General features: G+C 38.4%; 1 protein-coding gene across 1 annotated transcript in view; it reads right to left on the reverse strand.

Moving 5' to 3' along the window:
* Nucleotides 1–1374: 1374 nt before the first annotated feature.
* NAPEPLD (N-acyl phosphatidylethanolamine phospholipase D) overlaps nucleotides 1375–22408 on the reverse strand; it is a 126261-nt gene continuing 105227 nt past the window's right edge. Inside the window, exons 3-5 of the mRNA XM_053716538.1 lie at nucleotides 15635–16281; nucleotides 11706–11820; nucleotides 1375–5921 (exon numbers count right to left, since the gene is read on the reverse strand). Of these exons, the coding sequence (XP_053572513.1) occupies nucleotides 5778–5921; nucleotides 11706–11820; nucleotides 15635–16281 (906 nt within the window). The 3' untranslated portion in view covers nucleotides 1375–5777. The remainder of the gene's footprint in view (nucleotides 5922–11705; nucleotides 11821–15634; nucleotides 16282–22408) is intronic.

Raw genomic sequence — 22408 nt, forward strand, 5'->3', positions numbered from 1 at the left:
ACTTATGTAAAAGTCTAGTTATTAAGAGTGCTTACCACTCTTAGGCTCTGAGGAGATATTGTTGTGTGCTATCAAGATGGCCACCATCTGTGAGAGAAAGGAGATAACATCTGTGAGGGAAAGGAGATAACAGAGCACAGCTTTGGCGGGAAAAAGCTAATTACCCGAGCTCTGCACAGAAAGAAGCTCAGAAACTTCTGAAAATAAGCTCCTCGGCTTCAGAAATGTTCCTGATTATCCGAGAACCAGCTGAAAATTAGGAGCAGATATCTGGTATGCAGTACATACTAGGAACCTTGAGAATGTACCTCAATTTTACTGTAAATGTGTAAAAGTGCCTACAACTGTTTGTAGTGTTATTTGGTGTATATAAGTGTGTCCCCAGACTATGTGAATCACGTGTACATGTTTGCACTCACATAGCCCGCTCGCTATAAATACCTACTCACCTGTCAGCACTCACTCTAACGTGCTTACGAAGCTGCAGGGGACCAACTTCCAGTAGAAGAGCACATCTTGTGTAGTATGCACTGACACAGGATCTAAGGAAGGAGTATTCAGACACACACAGGAGGAGGCTGCAAGACCAGTCACAGCGACACCTGTGGCAGGCAAGTGACAAACTCCTGCAGGAGAATTACTCACTACTAAGGTACTCCTTTACACCCCTCTGTCCTATTCCCAGCTTTCTGAGAGGGATATTAGGTCTCACATTAGTTTGAGAACACCTTTCAATCGATGTGTAGATCAGCACTTCAAGTTTCACCATCCTCGTTGCTGGATGCAAAAAAATGATTAAGGAATCATGGGAAAGTGGGAGGAATTAAAGCTCTGTTTGGTGAGGTGTTTTGCCTCCTCCTGTAGGACTGGGCTTTAATTTCACGTGTGATGTCTCGTGCACTCTCATTATCTTATGAAATAAAATGGGAAGAGCATTTTAAATTTAAAATGAAACTAATATAGCAATTTTGCCAATATACACAATTCTAATGCTCATTAGCCAACAGTCATTTCACTGGCAGACAGGAACTTTATTTTAATGTTAATTGATTATTAGTAAGAAGTGCACAAAAGTTCCTTTCCGCTCATTAGCTAATAGTCTTTTTTTTTCTTCTAATGATCACTGGCTGATGGCCACTTCCTGTTAATGTTTGATATTAGTAAGAAGTGCACAACTGGTACTAACGTTAATTTTATATTTAAACCACTTTTACCTCATATTTGTGGTTTTTAATATGGATGATACATATGTTTTGAGTACGTCTCTTTAAAAGCCCCACCAAAAAAAAAATATATTTTTTAATGTTATTATTCTCCAGTGTCACAATTTTATTTATTTTTTGGAAATTAATAAAATGCAACTAATAGCTGTCATTGGTGTGTTCAATCAATTTTTATTCTGATGCTTTGATTTTTATAAACTTCATACATGCGATTAGCACATTTGTAATTTATAGAACAAGCTTCATGTACATTCATTAGTTCTTACTGCTTACATTTTATTATAATCTATAAAAACTGATCATTTGGGTACAGCACAAAGTTAGGGGTCGATCACAATCCTTTAGAAATCCTTAGCTAATGTTTTTCAATAAAACACCACCATTAAAGTCTCTTGTAGATAAATCATTTGATAAGTTTTAATTCTCTAAAGGATTTTGATTTAGCCCTTAATGCTTTACAAACAGTGCTCCCAAAGCTGCCCCAGAAAACATCAATATATCACCATTTGTGGTTATTCTTACTCAAATTTAATATATCGGCCATTTTGAGGACTCTCAAACTCTGCCCTGTTAAGGTTTCCTGCTAACAAGTTTGTGGACCAATTGAATAAAAGAAAGTCAGCTTCTGCAAAGTATGTAGCCCTGAACTAAATGGTAGAGGTGAAAGTAAAATTCTAGAATTCTTGCTAAAATGTTTTTGCTTTGGAAAAATGATGGTGTACTTTTTTTTATAAAGGCACTACTTGGGAACGTTTTCTAAAACAAAGTTGCTCTAAAACTTGCTCTGTTAAATACTTTATTGTAGATCTAGTTTAAAGGGACAGGAAACCACAACATTTTCTTTCATGATTTAGATAGAACATACAATTTTAAACAACTTTCCAATTTACTTCCATTATCAAATTTGCTTCGTTCTCTTGTTATCCTTCGCGGAAGGAACAGCATTGCACTACTGGCAGAAAGATCAACACATCTAGTTAGCCAATCACAAAAAAGAAATGTGTTCAGACACCAATTAGCAGCAGCTCACAATAGTGTAGGATATGTGCGTATTCTTTAATAAGTGATACCAAGAGAACAATGCACATTTGAAAATAGAAGTTAATTTAAAACTGTCTTAAAATGACATGCTCTATCAGAATTATGCAAGTTTCATTTTGACTTTCCTATCCCTTTAAGTCTCTCATTAAAGGGACATGAAACCCAAAATTTTTCTTTCATGATTCAGATAGATAAAACAATTTTAAAGAACTTTCCAATTTATTTCTATTATTTAATTTGCTTCCTTCTCTTGTTATCCTTTGCTGAAAGGTTTATCTAGGCAAGCTCAGGAGCAGCAGAGAACCTAGGTACTAGCTGTTGATTGGTGGCTGCATATATATATATATATATATATATATACTTATTGTCATTGGCTCACCAATGTGTTCACTTAGAAACCATTAGTGCATTGCTGCTCCTTCAACAAATGATACCAAGAGAATGAAACAAATTAAATAATAGAAGTAAATTAGTTAGCTGTTTAAAACTGTATTCTCTATCTGAATCATGAAAGAAATTTTTGGGTTTCATGTCCCTTTAACAAACAGAAATACAGATTTTGATGACAGATAAGAACCAAGAGGCCTATAGAGTCTGCCAAGATTTATTCCTGAAATGTTTAAAGTATTTTAAACAATTGGCCCTTTTATATTTGAACATCTCTTGCTTTTGCGTGGAATTTGCTATTGTCCCACAGTCCGGAAATTCTGTAACCTGCAAATCCTCTACATCAAAAAGGCTGGTTTAGGCAATTTTCAGCATTTTGAAAACCTAGGTTAGAGTTTGCTTTTTTGGCCTCTCTAGGTAGCGTGGAACAAAGCATAATTTTTACATAAAACCAAGAAGTGTGTAATGTCCCTTTAAGGTAGCCTTATGCATATCCCAGGTATTCTCGATTTATTTTACAGCCGTTATGATTACCACCTCTACTGGAAGATTGTCCCATGAATCAACCACCCAATGCTTCTTGCTTCTGCAAATTACGCCTGAATCTACTACTCTATAACTTGACATTATGATTCCAGCTCTTAGTGGTGTTGTTTTTAAGAAAAGTGTGTTCTGCTTTAATTGTCTGTGCAGAGAACACCTTGAAAGGAAATTATGTTAAATTGAAACTTGGGGGCATATTTCTCAAGCTCTAAAGACCGCTGCTCCAAAACTTGTCCGTCTGCTCTGAGGTGGCGGACAGAAATCAACCCGATTGAATACGATCGGTTTGATTGACACCCCCTGCTAGCGGCGAATTGTCAGTGAATCTGCAGGGTGCGACATTGCACCAGAACTGCTGTTGCAATGATAAATGCTGAGAGCGTATGCTGTCGGCATTTATCGATGTGCAGCGGACATGATCTGCAATATCGGATCATGTCCGCTCGGATTATGATAATTAGTCCCCTTGCTGGGAAGCTTGTTAGATTGGCTTCACCAAACAGGGGAAAGTCGCTAGCAGAGTGCCATAGTTTACTGTTTGGGCCTGTTTAAATAAAGGGACAATGTAAAGATTTAATCAAATACAAAGCTGCTTCAGGAAGACCCTTTCAAATGGGCTGGGTTCTCTCTCCAACCCCCTTACTGGGGGTTGATTTCTGCTGCTACATTTTGTGTAGATATATTTTCTAAAAGCCAATATTTTAGTACAGACATTTTCAGTATAGGTGGTGGTTACAAAAGGCAAAATCTGCTATTTCAAATGATATAAATAGAGAGTGATCTGTAAGTAACAAAAAAACACACCCTAGCTGATGAAAATACAGTACAAAGTCCTGTTAATTTATCTGCGATGTCAGCAGCGGACTTCAAGGGAACGATGTGTGTTGTTGCTGATAAAGAATATGTAACAGTTGGGATTCTCTATCTTTCTTTCATGTTTCAGATAGAGAATAGAAATTTAAACAACATTACAATTTACTTCCATTATATATTTTGCTTCATTTTTTAGATATCCTTAGTTGAAGAAAAAGCAATGCACATGGTGAGCCAATCACATAAGGCTTCTATGTGCAGCAACCAATCAGCAGCTACTGAGCATATCTAGATATGCTTTTCAGCAAATAATATCAAGAGAATAAAACAAATTAGATAATATAAGTAAATTAGAAAGATGTTTAAAATTGCATTCTCTTTCTAAATCATAAAAGAAAAAATGTGGGTGTCATGTCCCTTTAAGTAGTAAATAAAAGTGGTATTAAAAAATTGAGGTACAGACATATGAGAACTACAATATTACACAGTAAAGTAGAACAAATGGTGTTTAACTAACAAAAAAGTTAAAAAAAAACATTATTCCATAAAATTTAATTTATTTTAGGAGAATTTTTTTTCTCAAAAAACAGAATAATTGGAAAAAGGGAATATTACAAAGATGGTATTTATAATTAGTGAAAGAACTTGTTTACAGTATCAGTACCCAAAACAAGGAAACGCCTTTTACCACCAGTGACAGACACAAATGCAATACAGGCATTCAGATATACATGGGGTGTGGCTCTACTGGCAATCACTTAATACAACGTTAGACAGGCTGTCAAATCTAGGTTACTGTGAAACAAATTAAAGGGATAGAGAGATCAAAATTGCAATGTGGTACTATGTCTGTGACATACAAACCACTGCTACCTGAGAGTGTGGTATTTAAATACCATCACATGGGCCCTCACAGCATATGTGCATATGCCTCAGAAAAACAGTAAATAACATATCCAAGAAGCATTTTTGCTAATAAAAGTATATTGCAAATATATAGTATATATTGCAAATGTATATGTTTGAGAATAGTGCACAGATAACGAGTTCTCTATAGCTTTAAAATAAAGCCAAGTAGTATTAAAAACCTCTCTCCTCTTTTAGTGGCACAGTTTAGCAAAATCAGACAGCAAAGCACAATAATACAAATATGAATCCAATTTAAATGACTATGGTTATTCACAGCATTAAATATTTTAATGCAAACAATTTGACATTATTCATTGATATACTAATGATTATTATCTCATGTTAATCAGTGGCTTTGTTTCTTAATAGTATCAGGAGACATTTTACAAGATACTTAAACTCATAACCCAAACCTTTCCATAATAGAAATAGAAAAAAAAAAATACAATTTGCCTGTCATGCCTCATGTACAGGGTGTGTATTCAGCAAATAAGCAAAAGACACAGTTACAAAAAGTGTGCGATTCTTTCCAGATTGAAAGAATCTTATTCTGATAAAAAGGCACATTTGTCATTTTTACTGCATTAATCTCCTATTTTGCAAGCAAAGTGCATTATAAATCAGTGTACATTATGTAGTTTAGCAACGTAAATTTGTTGGAAGACTTCATTTATAAAACACATGTTAATACATGTAAATAAATATGCTTTCAAAGGCATACTTACTGTGTGGAATTCTGAATAAAGATTAAAATACACTCTGGTATACATTAAAAAAAAAAGGATAAATTAATTGTCATGAAATACAATATAAAACCAAAAGCAGCCCAGTCATACAATATGTGAGTTATATCACAGGCTTTCATTCATCGTCTTCCTCAGATAACTGGTTGTTATCAGTACTGATGTCTCTTGATTCTCCATGGTTAAGAACAAAGAAATCTTCTTTGTTGAGTCCGTATCTCTGAAGGGCTTCGTTCAATTTAATGGGTGGATCCAAATAGTGCTAAAAAAAAATTAAAAAAGATGATTTATCTGATTTGTTAACAGACACTACTGGCAAATGTTTATAATTTACCCAATGCTTTATAGCACCAACAGTAATATATACTAAAGGGATATAATCGTGCACTAAGTTTATTAATGCACAAATTAGAGTGATCAAAGGGACATGAAACCATTTTTTTCCTTTTATGAATCAGACAGAGCATAGATTTTTAAACAGTTTTCAAATTTACTTCTATTATCAAATTTGCTTCATTCTTTTGGTATCCTTTGTTGTTTGCAGCACTGACCTACTGGGAGCTAGCTGAACACATCAGTAGGCCAATGAAGAAAGGCATGTGTGTGCAGCCACCAAACAGCAGCTAGCTCACAGCTCCTGAGCCTACCTAGGTATGGTTTCCAACCGAATACACCAAACGAACGACTCAAATCAGATAATAGAAGTAAATTGAAAAGTTGTTTAAAATGATATGCTCTATCTTAATCATGAAATCATTTTTGGGGGTTTTATGTCCCTTTAACTATGTTTAACCTCCACAAAGGGGTTACAGGAACATAAAAGAAAAAAAAAGTATTTTCATGGTTTATACGGAGTGTGCAATTTATAAAGAAAACAATATCCAATTTACTTTTAACATCAGACTTGCTTTTTTCCTCTTTGTTTCCTTTGTTGAATAGTAAACTTAGAGGCTGAGCTAAGGAGCATGCCCATTTCTTCAGCACTCTATGTCAGCAGTGTTTGTAACAATGTAAAACATTACTATAAACATTGTTGCAAACACTGCTGCCATAGGCCTAGATTTAGAGTTCGGCGGTAGCCGTCAAAACCAGCGTTAGAGGCTCCTAACGCTGGTTTTGGCTGCCCGCTGGTATTTGGAGTCAGTGATTAAAGGGTCTAACGCTCACTTTACAGCCGCGACTTTTCCATACCGCAGATCCCTCTACGCCATTTGCGTAGCCTATCTTTTCAATGGGATCTTTCTAACGCCGGTATTTAGAGTCGTTTCTGCAGTGAGCGTTAGAGCTCTAACGACAAGATTCCAGCCGCCTGAAAAAAGCAGGAGTTAAGAGCTTTCTGGCTAACGCCGGTTTATAAAGCTCTTAACTACTGTACCCTAAAGTACACTAACACCCATAAACTACCTATGTACCCCTAAACCGAGCTCCCCCCACATCGCCGCCACTCGATTAAAATTTTTAACCCCTAATCTGCCGACCGCCACCTACGTTATACTTATGTACCCCTAATCTGCTGCCCCTAACCCCGCCGACCCCTATATTATATTTATTAACCCCTAACTTGCCCCCCACAACGTCGCCGCAAGCTACTTAAAATAATTAACCCCTAATCTTCCGACCGCAAATCGCCGCCACCTACGTTATCCCTATGTACCCCTAATCTGCTGCCCCTAACATCGCCGACCCCTATGTTATATTTATTAACCCCTAATCTGCCCCCCACAACGTCGCCGACACCTACCTACACTTATTAACCCCTAATCTGCCGAGCGGACCTGAGCGCTACTATAATAAAGTTATTAACCCCTAATCCGCCTCACTAACCCTATCATAAATAGTATTAACCCCTAATCTGCCCTCCCTAACATCGCCGACACCTACCTTCAATTATTAACCCCTAATCTGCCGACCGGAGCTTACCGCTATTCTAATAAATGTATTAACCCCTAAAGCTAAGTCTAACCCTAACACTAACACCCCCCTAAGTTAAATATAATTTTTATCTAACGAAATAAATTAACTCTTATTAAATAAATGATTCCTATTTAAAGCCTAATACTTACCTGTAAAATAAATCCTAATATAGCTACAATATAAATTACATTTATATTATAGCTATTTTAGGATTAATATTTATTTTACAGGTAACTTTGTATTTATTTTAACCAGGTACAATAGCTATTAAATAGTTAAGAACTATTTAATAGTTACCTAGTTAAAATAATAACAAAATTACCTGTAAAATAAATCCTAACCTAAGATATAATTAAACCTAACACTACCCTATCAATAAAATAATTAAATAAACTACCTACAATTACCTACAATTAACCTAACACTACACTATCAATAAATTAATTAAACACAATTGCTACAAATAAATACAATTAAATAAACTATCTAAAGTACAAAAAATAAAAAAGAACTAAGTTACAGAAAATAAAAAAATATTTACAAACATAAGAAAAATATTACAACAATTTTAAACTAATTACACCTACTCTAAGCCCCCTAATAAAATAACAAAGACCCCCAAAATAAAAAATTCCCTACCCTATTCTAAAATACAAAAATTACAAGCTCTTTTACCTTACCAGCCCTGAACAGGGCCCTTTGCGGGGCATGCCCCAAGAATTTCAGCTCTTTTGCCTGTAAAAAAAAACATACAATACCCCCCCCCCAACATTACAACCCACCACCCACATACCCCTAATCTAACCCAAACCCCCTTAAATAAACCTAACACTAATCCCCTGAAGATCTTCCTACCTTGTCTTCACCATACCAGGTTCACCGATCCGTCCTGGCTCCAAGATCTTCATCCAACCCAAGCGGGGGTTGGCGATCCATAATCCGGTGCTCCAAAGTCTTCCTCCTATCCGGCAAGAAGAGGACATCCGGACCGGCAAACATCTTCTCCAAGCGGCATCTTCTATGTTCTTCCATCCGATGACGACCGGCTCCATCTTGAAGACCTCCAGCGCGGATCCATCCTCTTCTTCCGACGACTAGACGACGAATGACGGTTCCTTTAAGGGACGTCATCCAAGATGGCGTCCCTCGAATTCCGATTGGCTGATAGGATTCTATCAGCCAATCGGAATTAAGGTAGGAATCAGCCAATCAGAATCAAGTTCAATCCGATTGGCTGATCCAATCAGCCAATCAGATTGAGCTCGCATTCTATTGGCTGTTCCGATCAGCCAATAGAATGCGAGCTCAATCTGATTGGCTGATTGGATCAGCCAATCGGATTGAACTTGATTCTGATTGGCTGATTCCATCAGCCAATCAGAATATTCCTACCTTAATTCCGATTGGCTGATAGAATCCTATCAGCCAATCGGAATTCGAGGGACGCCATCTTGGATGACGTCCCTTAAAGGAACCGTCATTCGTCGTCTAGTCGTCGGAAGAAGAGGATGGATCCGCGCTGGAGGTCTTCAAGATGGAGCCGGTCGTCATCGGATGGAAGAACATAGAAGATGCCGCTTGGAGAAGATGTTTGCCGGTCCGGATGTCCTCTTCTTGCCGGATAGGAGGAAGACTTTGGAGCACCGGATTATGGATCGCCAACCCCCGCTTGGGTTGGATGAAGATCTTGGAGCCAGGACGGATCGGTGAACCTGGTATGGTGAAGACAAGGTAGGAAGATCTTCAGGGGATTAGTGTTAGGTTTATTTAAGGGGGTTTGGGTTAGATTAGGGGTATGTGGGTGGTGGGTTGTAATGTTGGGGGGGGGGTATTGTATGTTTTTTTTTACAGGCAAAAGAGCTGAAATTCTTGGGGCATGCCCCGCAAAGGGCCCTGTTCAGGGCTGGTAAGGTAAAAGAGCTTGTAATTTTTGTATTTTAGAATAGGGTAGGGAATTTTTTATTTTGGGGGTCTTTGTTATTTTATTAGGGGGCTTAGAGTAGGTGTAATTAGTTTAAAATTGTTGTAATATTTTTCTTATGTTTGTAAATATTTTTTTATTTTCTGTAACTTAGTTCTTTTTTATTTTTTGTACTTTAGATAGTTTATTTAATTGTATTTATTTGTAGCAATTGTGTTTAATTAATTTATTGATAGTGTAGTGTTAGGTTAATTGTAGGTAATTGTAGGTAGTTTATTTAATTATTTTATTGATAGGGTAGTGTTAGGTTTAATTATATCTTAGGTTAGGATTTATTTTACAGGTAAATTTGTAATTATTTTAACTAGGTAACTATTAAATAGTTCTTAACTATTTAATAGCTATTGTACCTGGTTAAAATAAATACAAAGTTACCTGTAAAATAAATATTAATCCTAAAATAGCTATAATAAAATTATAATTTATATTGTAGCTATATTAGGATTTATTTTACAGGTAAGTATTTAGCTTTAAATAGGAATCATTTATTTAATAAGAGTTAATTTATTTCGTTAGATAAAAATTATATTTAACTTAGGGGGGTGTTAGTGTTAGGGTTAGACTTAGCTTTAGGGGTTAATACATTTATTAGAATAGCGGTGAGCTCCGGTCGGCAGATTAGGGGTTAATAATTGAAGGTAGGTGTCGGCGATGTTAGGGAGGGCAGATTAGGGGTTAATACTATTTATGATAGGGTTAGTGAGGCGGATTAGGGGTTAATAACTTTATTATAGTAGCGCTCAGGTCCGCTCGGCAGATTAGGGGTTAATAAGTGTAGGTAGGTGTCGGCGACGTTGTGGGGGGCAGATTAGGGGTTAATAAATATAACATAGGGGTCGGCGATGTTAGGGCAGCAGATTAGGGGTACATAGGGATAACTTAGGTGGCGGCGGTTTACGGAGCGGCAGATTAGGGGTTAAAAGTGTAATGCAGGGGTCAGCGATAGCGGGGGCGGCAGATTAGGGGTTAATAAGTGTAAGGTTAGGGGTGTTTAGACTCGGGGTACATGTTAGAGTGTTAGGTGCAGACGTAGGAAGTGTTTCCCCATAGGAAACAATGGGGCTGCGTTAGGAGCTGAACGCTGCTTTTTTGCAGGTGTTAGGTTTTTTTTCAGCTCAAACAGCCCCATTGTTTCCTATGGGAGAATCGTGCACGAGCACGTTTTTGAGGCCGGCCGCGTCCGTAAGCAACTCTGGTATCGAGAGTTGCATTTGCGGTAAAAATGCTCTACGCTCCTTTTTTGGAGCCTAACGCAGCATTTGTTTGAACTCTCGATACCAGAGTTAAATTTATGGTGCGGCCAGAAAAAAACCCGCGGAGCGTTAACAGCCCTTTTACCGCCGAACTCTAAATCTAGGCCATAGAGAGCTAAAGACATGCATGCTCCTAAGCTCTTATGCGGCTACCAAGGTTTAAAGTTCAACAAAGGACACTAAGAGAAAGAAGCAAGTATGATAGTAGAAGTGGAAACTATTGTTAACTGCATGCTCTATCTCACTGGTTTCCAAACCTGTCCTCAGGCCTCCCAAACAGAGCAGATTTTCAGGATTACCTTGAGTGAGAGCAGTAAAATAACCGTGTTTACTAATCACCTGATTATTTCACCTGTGCTGTAGTTCAGATATCCTCAAAATATGGCCTGTTAGGGAGGTCTGAGGACAGGTTTGAAAACCAGTGCCATATCTGAATCATGACCGTTTAATTTTGACTTTACAGTCCCTTTAAACACCCAGCTAATCTCCTGCATCAGCTAGGCTGCTGAGCGGGTCCTGAACAGAGCACAGCTAGTAATTAGTGGCTACTTGCTTATGCCCTTAGCAATTGATTTACTGGCCATGCACTACTCAGAAGCGACATACACTGTAGCTCCTAAGAGTGGCTTTCACTACGTGCAAGTGTACCAGTTAATAAAGACACTGAGAAATGCTATCCTGTCTCTTTTTGTAATGCAGATTGTATTTATTTATGGAAAAGCAGAATTTGTTTAACCCCTTAAGGACCACTGACGTACCCTGTACGTTGAGTGTCTTTCTATGGGGATTGTGTAATTCATACTGCGGTCTTGCAGGAGGGTATAATGGTATCATACATGGTACGTTGCGGTCATTAAGTGGTTAAGAGATATAAAAATAAAAATCACTACGGACATACCTCATTTGCTAACGCAAACGTTCCCCAATGAACGCCGACTGATTTCTTTGCACGCACATCAGCATGAATTCTGACGGCTTCTTCTGGATCCACGTGCTGACCTTTCATGAACCATCTAGTGTAGCAGAGAATTACAAAAACAAGTACTATTAAAAGTTATCTGTAAGGAAAACCTCTGCAAATTCAACGTTTCATGAAATGAAATATTTCACCCAACAAATATTGGATAACAGTATAATAAACACTGGAACAGATTCACTAACATCCTCTCCAGTCTAAACGAATCCTCTTTTATTCTAGCAGCTTGTTCACTGAAGAACGGAAACCTTTGTGTGCTGCAGTGAATGAGCTTCACAGAAAAGCACAAAATGACTGAAACTGTTACTGGTGAATCTACCCCACTATTATTTCTAATCATCAATAAAGTTATAAACCAGAGCTCAAAAGGTACTAGCCAGGCCAAAGTGTTACACGTCTGATCCCACCCATCACTTGCCTCCACCACCCACCCACACCAAACCCACTAACTCACCACCCTCTAGCAAATTTCCCCACAATACACACCTAGCCTTCACTATTGAGTGAATGTTGATTCATTATTCAATTACTATTTTTCACTCCTCAACCCAATTCAATTTCTACTTGCCCAGGGCTAGTGGAAATTTTGAGCCCTGAATTAATGTGAGGAACATTTATCTGTACCAAGAAAACGGTCAGTGATACTGTGTGTTATAGTGTTTAACCCTTGGCACCCAGAGATGGCGGTCACAGGTAGCTTAGCACAGTACTGCAGTTAGAGTTGCCACCTTGCCATGTTAACCTGGAGAGTTATGAGTTACACATGCTGCAGGGTGTGCAGGGAGGGGCATGACTGCAGTTGTCCAGCAGCACACAGAGAGAAGAGCACTCACAGGAACAAACAACCAGCTCAATACCATTGTTAGCCTGTTCTATGGCGATTTACCACCTGGGTGCAGCTTCTTTTACCCCAGTATTGCTTTTCACAGAGTAGAACTTTCCTGTAGTATATCAGTCTGATCCCGCCTATTATGGTCAGTCCGGCGCCGAAATACCAGGCAATTTCTCTCTGAACAAGGAACTAGGCAACCCCAGACGATCGTTTCGGCCTTCATTGGGCCTCGTCAGTGAGGTGGAGCAAAGAGTCCACGTCTGGAGTCCCCTTTTTCCCATAGGGAGACTAAATTCACACAGAGAGAAGCACACTCCCAGGAACGAACAACCATCTCAATACCATTGGTAATTCAGAGCTGGACTGACCATAATAGGCGGGATCAGACTGATATACTATTCTGTGAAAAGCATTACTGGGCTAAAAAGAAGCTGCACCCAGGTGGTAAATCGCCATAGAACACGCTAACAATGGTATTGAGCCGGTTGTTCGTTCCTGTGAGTGTGCTTCTCTCTGTGTGTATTTAGTCTCCCTATGGGAAAAAGGGCCAACCAGACGTGGACTCCTTGCTCAGTTTGCTTAGAGGACTATGGCTACACCTCACTGACAAGGCCCAATGAAGGCTGACATGATCATCTGGTGTTGCTGTGTTCCTTGCTCAGAGAGGAATTGCCTGACATTTCAGTGCTGGACTGACCGTAATAGGCGGGATCAGACTGATATACTACAGGAAATTTCTTCTCTGTGAAAAGCATTGCTGGGGTAAAAGAAGCTGCACCCAGGTGGTAAATCGCCATAGAACAGGCTAACAATTGTTTTTCCACTTGTCTGATGATGGGTTCACACCCCGAAAACATTTACACGGATTAAAACACTACTTTGTTACACGGACAGTGCTCTCTATGGACTGATATATATACACATATATATATTTCAAATATTACAAATACCGTTTCGGCATCCATGGACAGTGCAATAGGAGGAATTTGAGATCTAGTATACTTAATAGATGAATAAGTTCCCTAATTGTATAGTCCTTGCCTCACAACCCACTAGAAACTCTACCCTATATCTTGATGTCCTTGTTCGGAAGAGTTAAAAACAAAATTGGCTGGTGACATAGGGGATTTCCCTGGTTTAGGTATAACTAATATCCTGGCCTCCAGCATCTCTTGAGAAAACATTTGGTCAGTATCCACAGTGTTATAAAAAGATAAAGTAGTTTGGGAGCTGAAAATTCGGCAACATTTTTAAATATTTTATTTCAAAGCCATCTGGCCCGTGCTTTTCCCAGAAGGCAGATTAATAACATGTAAGAAGATCTCACGAATAGTAAACCGTTTATCCAACTGTTCTCTTTGCTCTATAGTAGGAGTTGGAGCGTCAGTTACAGCCATGTAAATAGAGACTTATTTATGAGATACTCAGGGGTATTTATTTGCAAAGTGAAGTTATAGAAACAATAATAGCTTTTAAATTCATCCACAATATTTTGACTTGCCACTATGGCATTCCCTTAAGAATCTATAATTTTAGAAACATAATTCTGAAGAGATTTCTTTGTATGGGCTCTAGACCATTAAAAATACCTTACTTAAAGGGATAGGAAAGTCAAAATTACACTTGCATGATTCAGACAGAGCATGCAATGTAAAGACACTTTTAAATTCACTTCTATTTTCAAATGTGCTTTGTTCTCTTAGTATTCTTTGTTAAAGATTAATACGCACATATCCTACACTAGTGGGAGTTGCTGCTAATTGGTGCCTGCACACATTTGTCTCTTGTGATTGGCTAACAGATGTGTTCAGCTAGCTGCCATCAGTGCAATGCTGTCCCTTCAGCAATGGATAACAAGAGAATAAAGCAAATTTGATAATAGAAGTAAATTGGAAAGTTGTTAAAATTGTATGTTCTATCTGAATCATAAAAGAAAATGTTGGGGTTTATTATCCCTTTAAGGGTGTCCATTCTATATCCCACACACATAATTTACTGGTTACTTCTAAAAGTTCAGAATTAATTATTGACAAGTGGATAAGGAATAGACAAGTTATTAATTATTGACAAGTGGATAAGGAATAGACAGCGTTTCTTACCTAAAATATGCTACACTGTCCGCAAGTCTAAGAGAATTGTATAAAATTTTTAGAAAAGGCTTATGTTACACCAAAAATTAAAATGTAGGTTCCTCTTGTCATAGAAAATGAGATTCTTGGCCAAAAATGTCACAATTTTCTTTATAAAAACTATGTAAAGCTAAACTATGTTTTTCCAAAGAATAGAGATCTTTCAAATTTTGTGAAAGTAGATGTAGTATTTTATTGTCCATTAGGCCAAAATTATAATAATTAAACTTTCATAATGCAGATAGTGCATATAATTTTAAACAACTTTCCAATTTACTTTTATCATAAAATGTGCTTTGTTCTCTTGGCATTCTTTGTTGAAAGCTAAACCTAGGTAGGCTCATACGCCATATTTCTAAGCCCTTGAAGGCCACCTCTTGTTTCAGTGCATTTTGACAGTTTTTCACATCTAGACAGCGCTGGTTTATGTGTGCCATATATATAGCATTGTGCTCACTCCAGTGGAGTTATTTGAGTCAACACTGATTGGCTAAAATGCAAGTCTGTCAAAAGAACTGAGATAAGGGGGCAGTCGGCAGAGGCTTAGATACAAGGTAATCACAGAGGTAAAAAGTGTATTAAAATAACCGTGTTATTATCTATCTTTGTAAACAATACAAATTCTGGAGCAGACTGTCATTTTAAGTCTTCCACTTCTAAAAGGAATTGGGAAAACCCACAATATTCCAACTTAATTTTCAGGAAAAGAGAACAAAATAAATAAGGAAAGTATACTGCAAAGTTGTTTTAATTCATATAATGAAACATATATTACAAAGTGTTTAATATCCCTTAAAAAAAATAATATTATAGACATTCAATATAGATGATGGCGGTGTTGCATTTTCAAGCATCCAATTTAATGTACTCTTTTACTTCGATCTCCTTACCTTGGTTCGTAGGCTCCAATAGGGATAGCAGCAATGTCAAAGGGTCCAAATCTTTTTCCAATTTGTTCAAAAGCAGCACAATAACCTGTGTCACCTGCAAAAAAGAACCTGTTTGAAGGTCCAAGAACAGACCAACTGCCCCACAGCACTTTATTCTCATCAAAAGCTGTCCTTTTGCACCAGTGCTGAGCGGGTGTAAACACGAAGGTCACTTCATCATGTCCTGGAACACAGTTTTGTTCCCACCAATCTAACTCAATCACATTTTCACAGCCGCAGCTTTGCATCCAGTTCAAGAGACCCAAAGGAACAAACCATCTTAGTTCTGCACCAAAGCGCACATTAAGCCCATGTACTGTGTTGTAATCCAGATGGTCGTAGTGGTTGTGGCTGATCACAACCGCATCTATTTTTGGAAGCTGCTCTATAGTACAAGGTGGTCCTCGAAATCGTTTTGGGCCCAAGAAACTAAGGGGCGACGCACGCTGACTAAATATAGGATCAGTAAGAAAAATTAACTCGTCCATTTCAACCATGACTGAAGCATGTCCCAACCACGTCACCCGAATTCCATCTTTGGTATTCCCAGCTAGCTCAGGGTGCTGGATAAAATAGGGTTCTAGTACCGGAAGCTCTGTGTCCAGCTCCTGGAGACAAAACAAAACAACTTTTGATTACAAATATGATTGTTTAATTTATACATTATCATAGCACATACATATTTAGAAGCTCTGTTATCAAACAGTTCCACTTGAAGAGATAATTATAATGCAATTACAGAATGTTCCAGCTTGTTAGAGTGTATTATTAATGCACAAATGACCAGGAGAGGCAGCTACCAAACGGCTAGATTTAGAGTTCGGCGGTAGATGGGCTGTTAACGCCACGCGTGTTTTATGTCTAACGCACGTCATTGTTTGACTCCGGTATTTAGAGTTAATATAAGACCATCTAACGATGCTCCTAACGCGTGTATGTCACACGCGTAATCCTGCCCGCGTTAGACAGTCTCCCATAGAGATCAATGGGAAAGTCAAAAAATAGCTTTTTTTACCTAACACTCGATCTCGCGAGAATACGCACAGCTCGGTCATATGACGCATACCACATCATGCACAACAATAACACGCCGCAAATGTCACAACATCAATCAATCAACAAAGCACACAAGCATTACACATTCACAAGCGGGGGAAGTTTTAATACTATTTATACGGGGAATACGCATATACTTTAAGATGCGGAAAATCGCACAATAACAACAAGGAATAAAAAATATATACATACACTAAAAAAAAAATCGCATTCAATATCATTATATATTATGAAAAACATACATATACAACACTTCACGAAGAACACACCATCGCAAATTCACATTTAAAAAGAATACTATTGGACAATGTTAGAGAAAACGACCACTATGACATCATCGCATTCTACACATTCCACAAATACCAACTCAAAATGAGCATGCGCAAATTAACACACCTAATACACATTGCAATAATATTAATTGCTAATAAAGCACACCTGAACACTAATTACAATGGAAATTGGGACATCATTAAACATTTACACAGGGTATATAAGCACCACACAAGCAGGGCTTCTTTGACTGTGTTGCTGGTGGGTCTTTGGAGATTTAAGAATAGAGATTTTGCGAATTTTTGAGAGTGTGTTAGTGTGAGAGAGTCAGTTGGTAGTGTTAGCGTGAGAGAGTCAGTTGGTAGTGTTAGCGTGAGATAGTCAGTTGGTAGTGTTAGCGTGAGAGAGTCAGTTGGTAGTGTTAGCGTGAGATAGTCAGTTGGTAGTGTTAGCGTGAGAGAGTGAGTGAGTTAGTGGGAGTTAGCGGGAGTGGGAGAGAGTCTGTTAGTGGGAGCGTGAGTGAGTTAGTGGGAGTTATTAGTGATAGTTGTTAGTGTGAGCGTCAGTTAGTGGTAGTTAGTGAGCGTTAGTGGGAGTGTTTGTTATTGAGAATTAGAAGTAGTGTTAGTTAGCGAGCGAGTGATTTATCTGTACACTTAACACATTTACACGCAAACACATTCAATACATACATACACTTATCAATAACACTACATACACTCCATACCCCCTACCCCCTCATACTACACTCCATACCCCATTCCTTGTAGTCCCATTCCCTTTCATCCCATTTACTCTTATCCCATACCCCATACCCATCCCATACCCATCCCCTAGTTACATTTAGTTTACATATCCTCCTTTTAGTCTTATTCTTTTCGTTTATTTAAATACTCCTTACCCTCTTTTTTTTTTTTACATCCCTCACACTTTAAGCACCTTTTTTGTCTTTTTAGTTCTTTATTTTGACCCCCTTTCATTTCATCACACTCACTTTTTTTTGATTATTTGGGGTTTAGTTTAGGGAGGAGATGGAGGCCAGGCAGGGGACAGGTAGAGGGGGGAGTAGAGGGAGGGGGAGAGGAACAGGGCAGGAAGGGGGGCAGGAAGGGGGGCAGGAAGCGGGGGTGGAAGCGGTGGGTGGACCCAGCCACTTGGTTCAAGATGACCAAGTGGCTGGGCCCAGTGGCGGTCAGAGTAGGGCTTCACAGTCCGGGAAACAGAGGGCATCGTCACAGGGGAAGGCCAAGGCGACTAGGGAGGCGAGGTTTACGATGGAGGAGAAGGAGGCCCTCGTAGAGGCCTATATGGCCAGGTATAGGATGCTGCAGCACCAGAAGACTACCCCGACTGACAGGAGGAGGCTCTGGAACGAGATTCGGAATGCAGTCAATGCAGTGGGTGGCCGGAACCGGGATATGGATTCCATCAAACATCGGTACCGGGACTGTAAACTTGAACTTAAAAAAAAGTTAAGCCTGGAGGCCCGACATGCTGCAGGGACCGGTGGCGGCCCTGCCCTTGAAATGGAGTACTGCAGATGGGAGGAAATGTTGCGGCCCAGCATCTCCGAAGTGGAAGTAGTCGGTATCGGAGGAATCGATACCGGGAACCTGCCACTCTCATCTGACGGTAAGCTCATTGAACAATAATTTCACATACGAATGTATTTCAATGGACACTATACGCAAACATTTACTTTCATGATTGAGGTAGCGAATACAATTTGACAAAACATTCAAATGTACTTATATTACATAATTTGATTCATTCTTGAGATATATTTTAATGAAGAAATAGCCATGCACACGGTGAAACAATCACAGGAGGCAGCTATATTCAGCTAACAATCAGAATCTTATAAACATATTTAGATATGCTTTTCAGCAAAGAATATCCAGAGAATGAAGCTAATTAGATAACAAAAGTACATTCGAAAGTTGATACTAAATGTATGCTTATAAATCATGAAAGATAAAACATTGGGTTTCATGTGTTAAGGATCAGATTAATGCTATTACGCTGTTTACACGCATTCTATTACTTAGCGGTTACATCAGTATCTAGGCTATAGGTTAGGTGTGCATTTAAACAGACTGAAAACAAACGCAAAAACATTCACATTGACCAGATATCACAAACACTGTTTAGAAAAAGCGGAAATAGAATTGATTGTTTGTTAGATTTCAAAGTGGATTAATGATTCTGCATTTGTAATTGTATCGTAAGCTAAGTCATTTAAAACTTTATTTGCAAATATGCTAATATATACATTTCTTTTTTTCTTTTTTTTTTAATATACAGAGTCTGGGGACGAGGCAGCACAGCCTCCTGCATCTCCCCGGGATGAGAGTGGTGGTGAGGAATTCCCACTTCGGAGGGAAGAGGCCCCCCGTGACGAACAGCGCACGGGAGATGATCAAGAGGCCCCGGAAGCACAGGAGGATCCCGCTGAACCCGCGGAACCCGAGGTCCCTCAAAGACCCGCACTCCGCCGTGCACGGGCACCCCGCCGTGCACGGGTTCAACAGGCACAACAAGAAGAAATAGCGGAGGTGCGGGTTCTACTGGAGTACATAGACCAGATGCGTACCTCCCGGATAGAAAACATAGAAGGACGACGCAGAATACTTGATGGGCAGAATCAAATAATTCAAGGCCAAAATGAAATAATCAGTATACTGAATACAATACAAGAAGGACAAACAAGAATGTTCAATCTTCATCAGGAAATGTTCACATTTTTCCGGGAGGCGCATGCTGGTCTACCTCCTGTTGCTGGGCCTCTTGTTGCTGGGCCTCTTGCTGCTGGGCCATCTCCTCCTGCCGGCCCATCTCATCATCCTCCTCCTCAGCCATCTACTCCTCCTCCTCCTCAGCCATCTACTCCTCCTCCTCCTCAGCCATCTTCTCCTCCTCATCCATCTTCTCCTCCTCCTCCTCAGCCATCTACTCCTCACCTTGGTCGTCCCAGTACTCTTCCTTCCACTCCTCCCACAACAGCTCCAAGGAGGACTCTTCGGAGTCGGCAGTTGCCTCTCCCAGAGCCTCAGCCCCGTGGGAAGAGGGGAAGGAAGAGGAAGTAAGTATTTTTTTCCATCTTAAATTATTTTTTTTGGGTAATGGATAGGTATGTGATGATGTGGTTTTCATACACTTGTGGACCACACTCTGTATATAATCGACTTCTATGGGACCGGGTCCATGGAGGAAGATTCTTTGCAGAGTGTGGGTTATAAGTGTGTGAAAACCACATCATCACATACCTATCCTTGTTCATGATATTGATTGGTTTCTGTGATGTGATGTCCAAACTGTTTCCCGAATCGCTAACTAAATTACCATAACAATTATCCATGATGGCATATTACTGTTTGAATGCCAATAACACAGCTTAAAGGGACAGTCAGAAAATTATTGATTACAAAGAAAACACTGTATTACGCATTATAAAGTTTGAAACAACAAAACATGGAGAAATACATGTGTGACTTATGTGCTTACCCTTGTATCTATGACTATGAAAAATGACCACTTATTTGTTGTTCTGACATAACAACATTTTAGATATCAATGATCAATACATGGTCAATAATATGCTGTATGAGCACAAGGTTTTACATATACAAATGCTATCCAAATGCCCTCTAGTGCTCAAATTGTATAATGATTACAAGCACTCTTCAAGATTTAAGAAATGAGCACACCAACCTCATAGGTTTAGATAGCAAATTTAAATAAACCCAGACAAATGTTCAATTGTTGAGAAACATTTGATATCCTTGTTATTACAGAATTTACTTTTCGAATAATGTTAAAAAATTTTTTTTCGAAACTGTCCCTTTAACAACATTACATATGCTAACACATTTTAAGCTTGTTGCTATATCTACATGTACTTTTTCCAAAAAAAAATTTGAAAATCACATTTATATTGACGTGTTAAATAAAGTCTATTTTCTTTAAGAGACATTATTGTGTTAATATTTTATTGTAACTATTTTTATTTTAACAATGAATATGGTTTAAATTCCTTTTAGGAGTGGGGGGGTGAAATATGCTAACAAAAATATATTTGAAGATTAAACTATGTGGATCTCATACATGATACAAAAAAACAACATTTGCATTCAAGGGACAGTATCCTATATTTTTTACATAACTGTATGTAATAGACACTACTACAAACAACAAGATTAACATATACTGATAGCAATATTAAAAAGCTTCAAACACTTGCAAATAAAATAGGGTTAGCTATATTTTAAATATAGATGAACCACCATTACAACCGTAAAACACAATACCCCATCATTAACATATGAAAAGAACCTTTACACAAACTGGACAAAGCTGGAGATGGTACTCACATGAAACTCATTGGCTTTGCGAGGAGTAAGAAAATAACTTACATTTTCTTACAACACAAGACAAAATAAACCTATTGGTTAAACAATGGACTATCTAACTATAGACAAAATCAAATATTTTTATTTATAATGTGAGTGTCTAATGAACCTTTCATAAAATATACAACGAAATTACATTTAGAAGAAGTCGGCATCATATATTTAGCATATGATAAATGCATATTGATTACTTTATTCAAACACAATAGCGCATATTTATTAATTAGATATGTTCAACATTAAACACAACATTAATTTTTAAGAAAAAGGAACATTGTTGACAAACATATTAAACATGGACTGTAGAGATTTGCACTTGCCTAGAAATATCCTATGCATGAAAACATTTTGCTTTCGTTCGTTGATTCAACCAGACATCCAGCAAAAGAGAATGTGTTGGTCTTTATCAGCTACGGGTCAACAATGTAACATGATGCAAATAATACATATTCGCAAGCTTTTTAAAATTGCATGCAGTCACAAACGTTTTTAACGTGCACAAATATTGCGGGACTACGCAATCCAATCACACGTTTTTTTAACTTTACATGTGCCGTCTTAACATGGCGCTTCCTTGATCACGTAAGAACGCCATCCAATGAAAGGCACATTATTGATCACGTAAGAACGCCCAAAAAAAAAAGGCGCATCCTTGATCGCGTCAAAACGCAATCCAATAAAAGGCATATTCCTGATCACGTAAGAACGTCAGTCAATACAAGGAATCATTGGACAGCCTGGCAGGTGACGTCTTAAGCAACATGGCGCATCCGAGATCGCTGAAAAACCGCAGACAATACAAGGACTCAGTGACATCTTGGCATATCATTAAGAAACGTATTTATATTTTAGGAACTAGTATGTGTGTAGATTGCTATCTAGGAATGTCACCAAATCATGAATCATCTTTTCGGACTTGACTGTCCCTTGAACTATAGCTATGGTGTATATCTTTAACATTTAAAAGATACACATGAGAAATACATATGCCATTGAT

The sequence above is a fragment of the Bombina bombina genome, chromosome 6, assembly GCF_027579735.1.
Source record: "Bombina bombina isolate aBomBom1 chromosome 6, aBomBom1.pri, whole genome shotgun sequence".
Taxonomy (NCBI): Eukaryota; Metazoa; Chordata; class Amphibia; order Anura; family Bombinatoridae; genus Bombina; species Bombina bombina.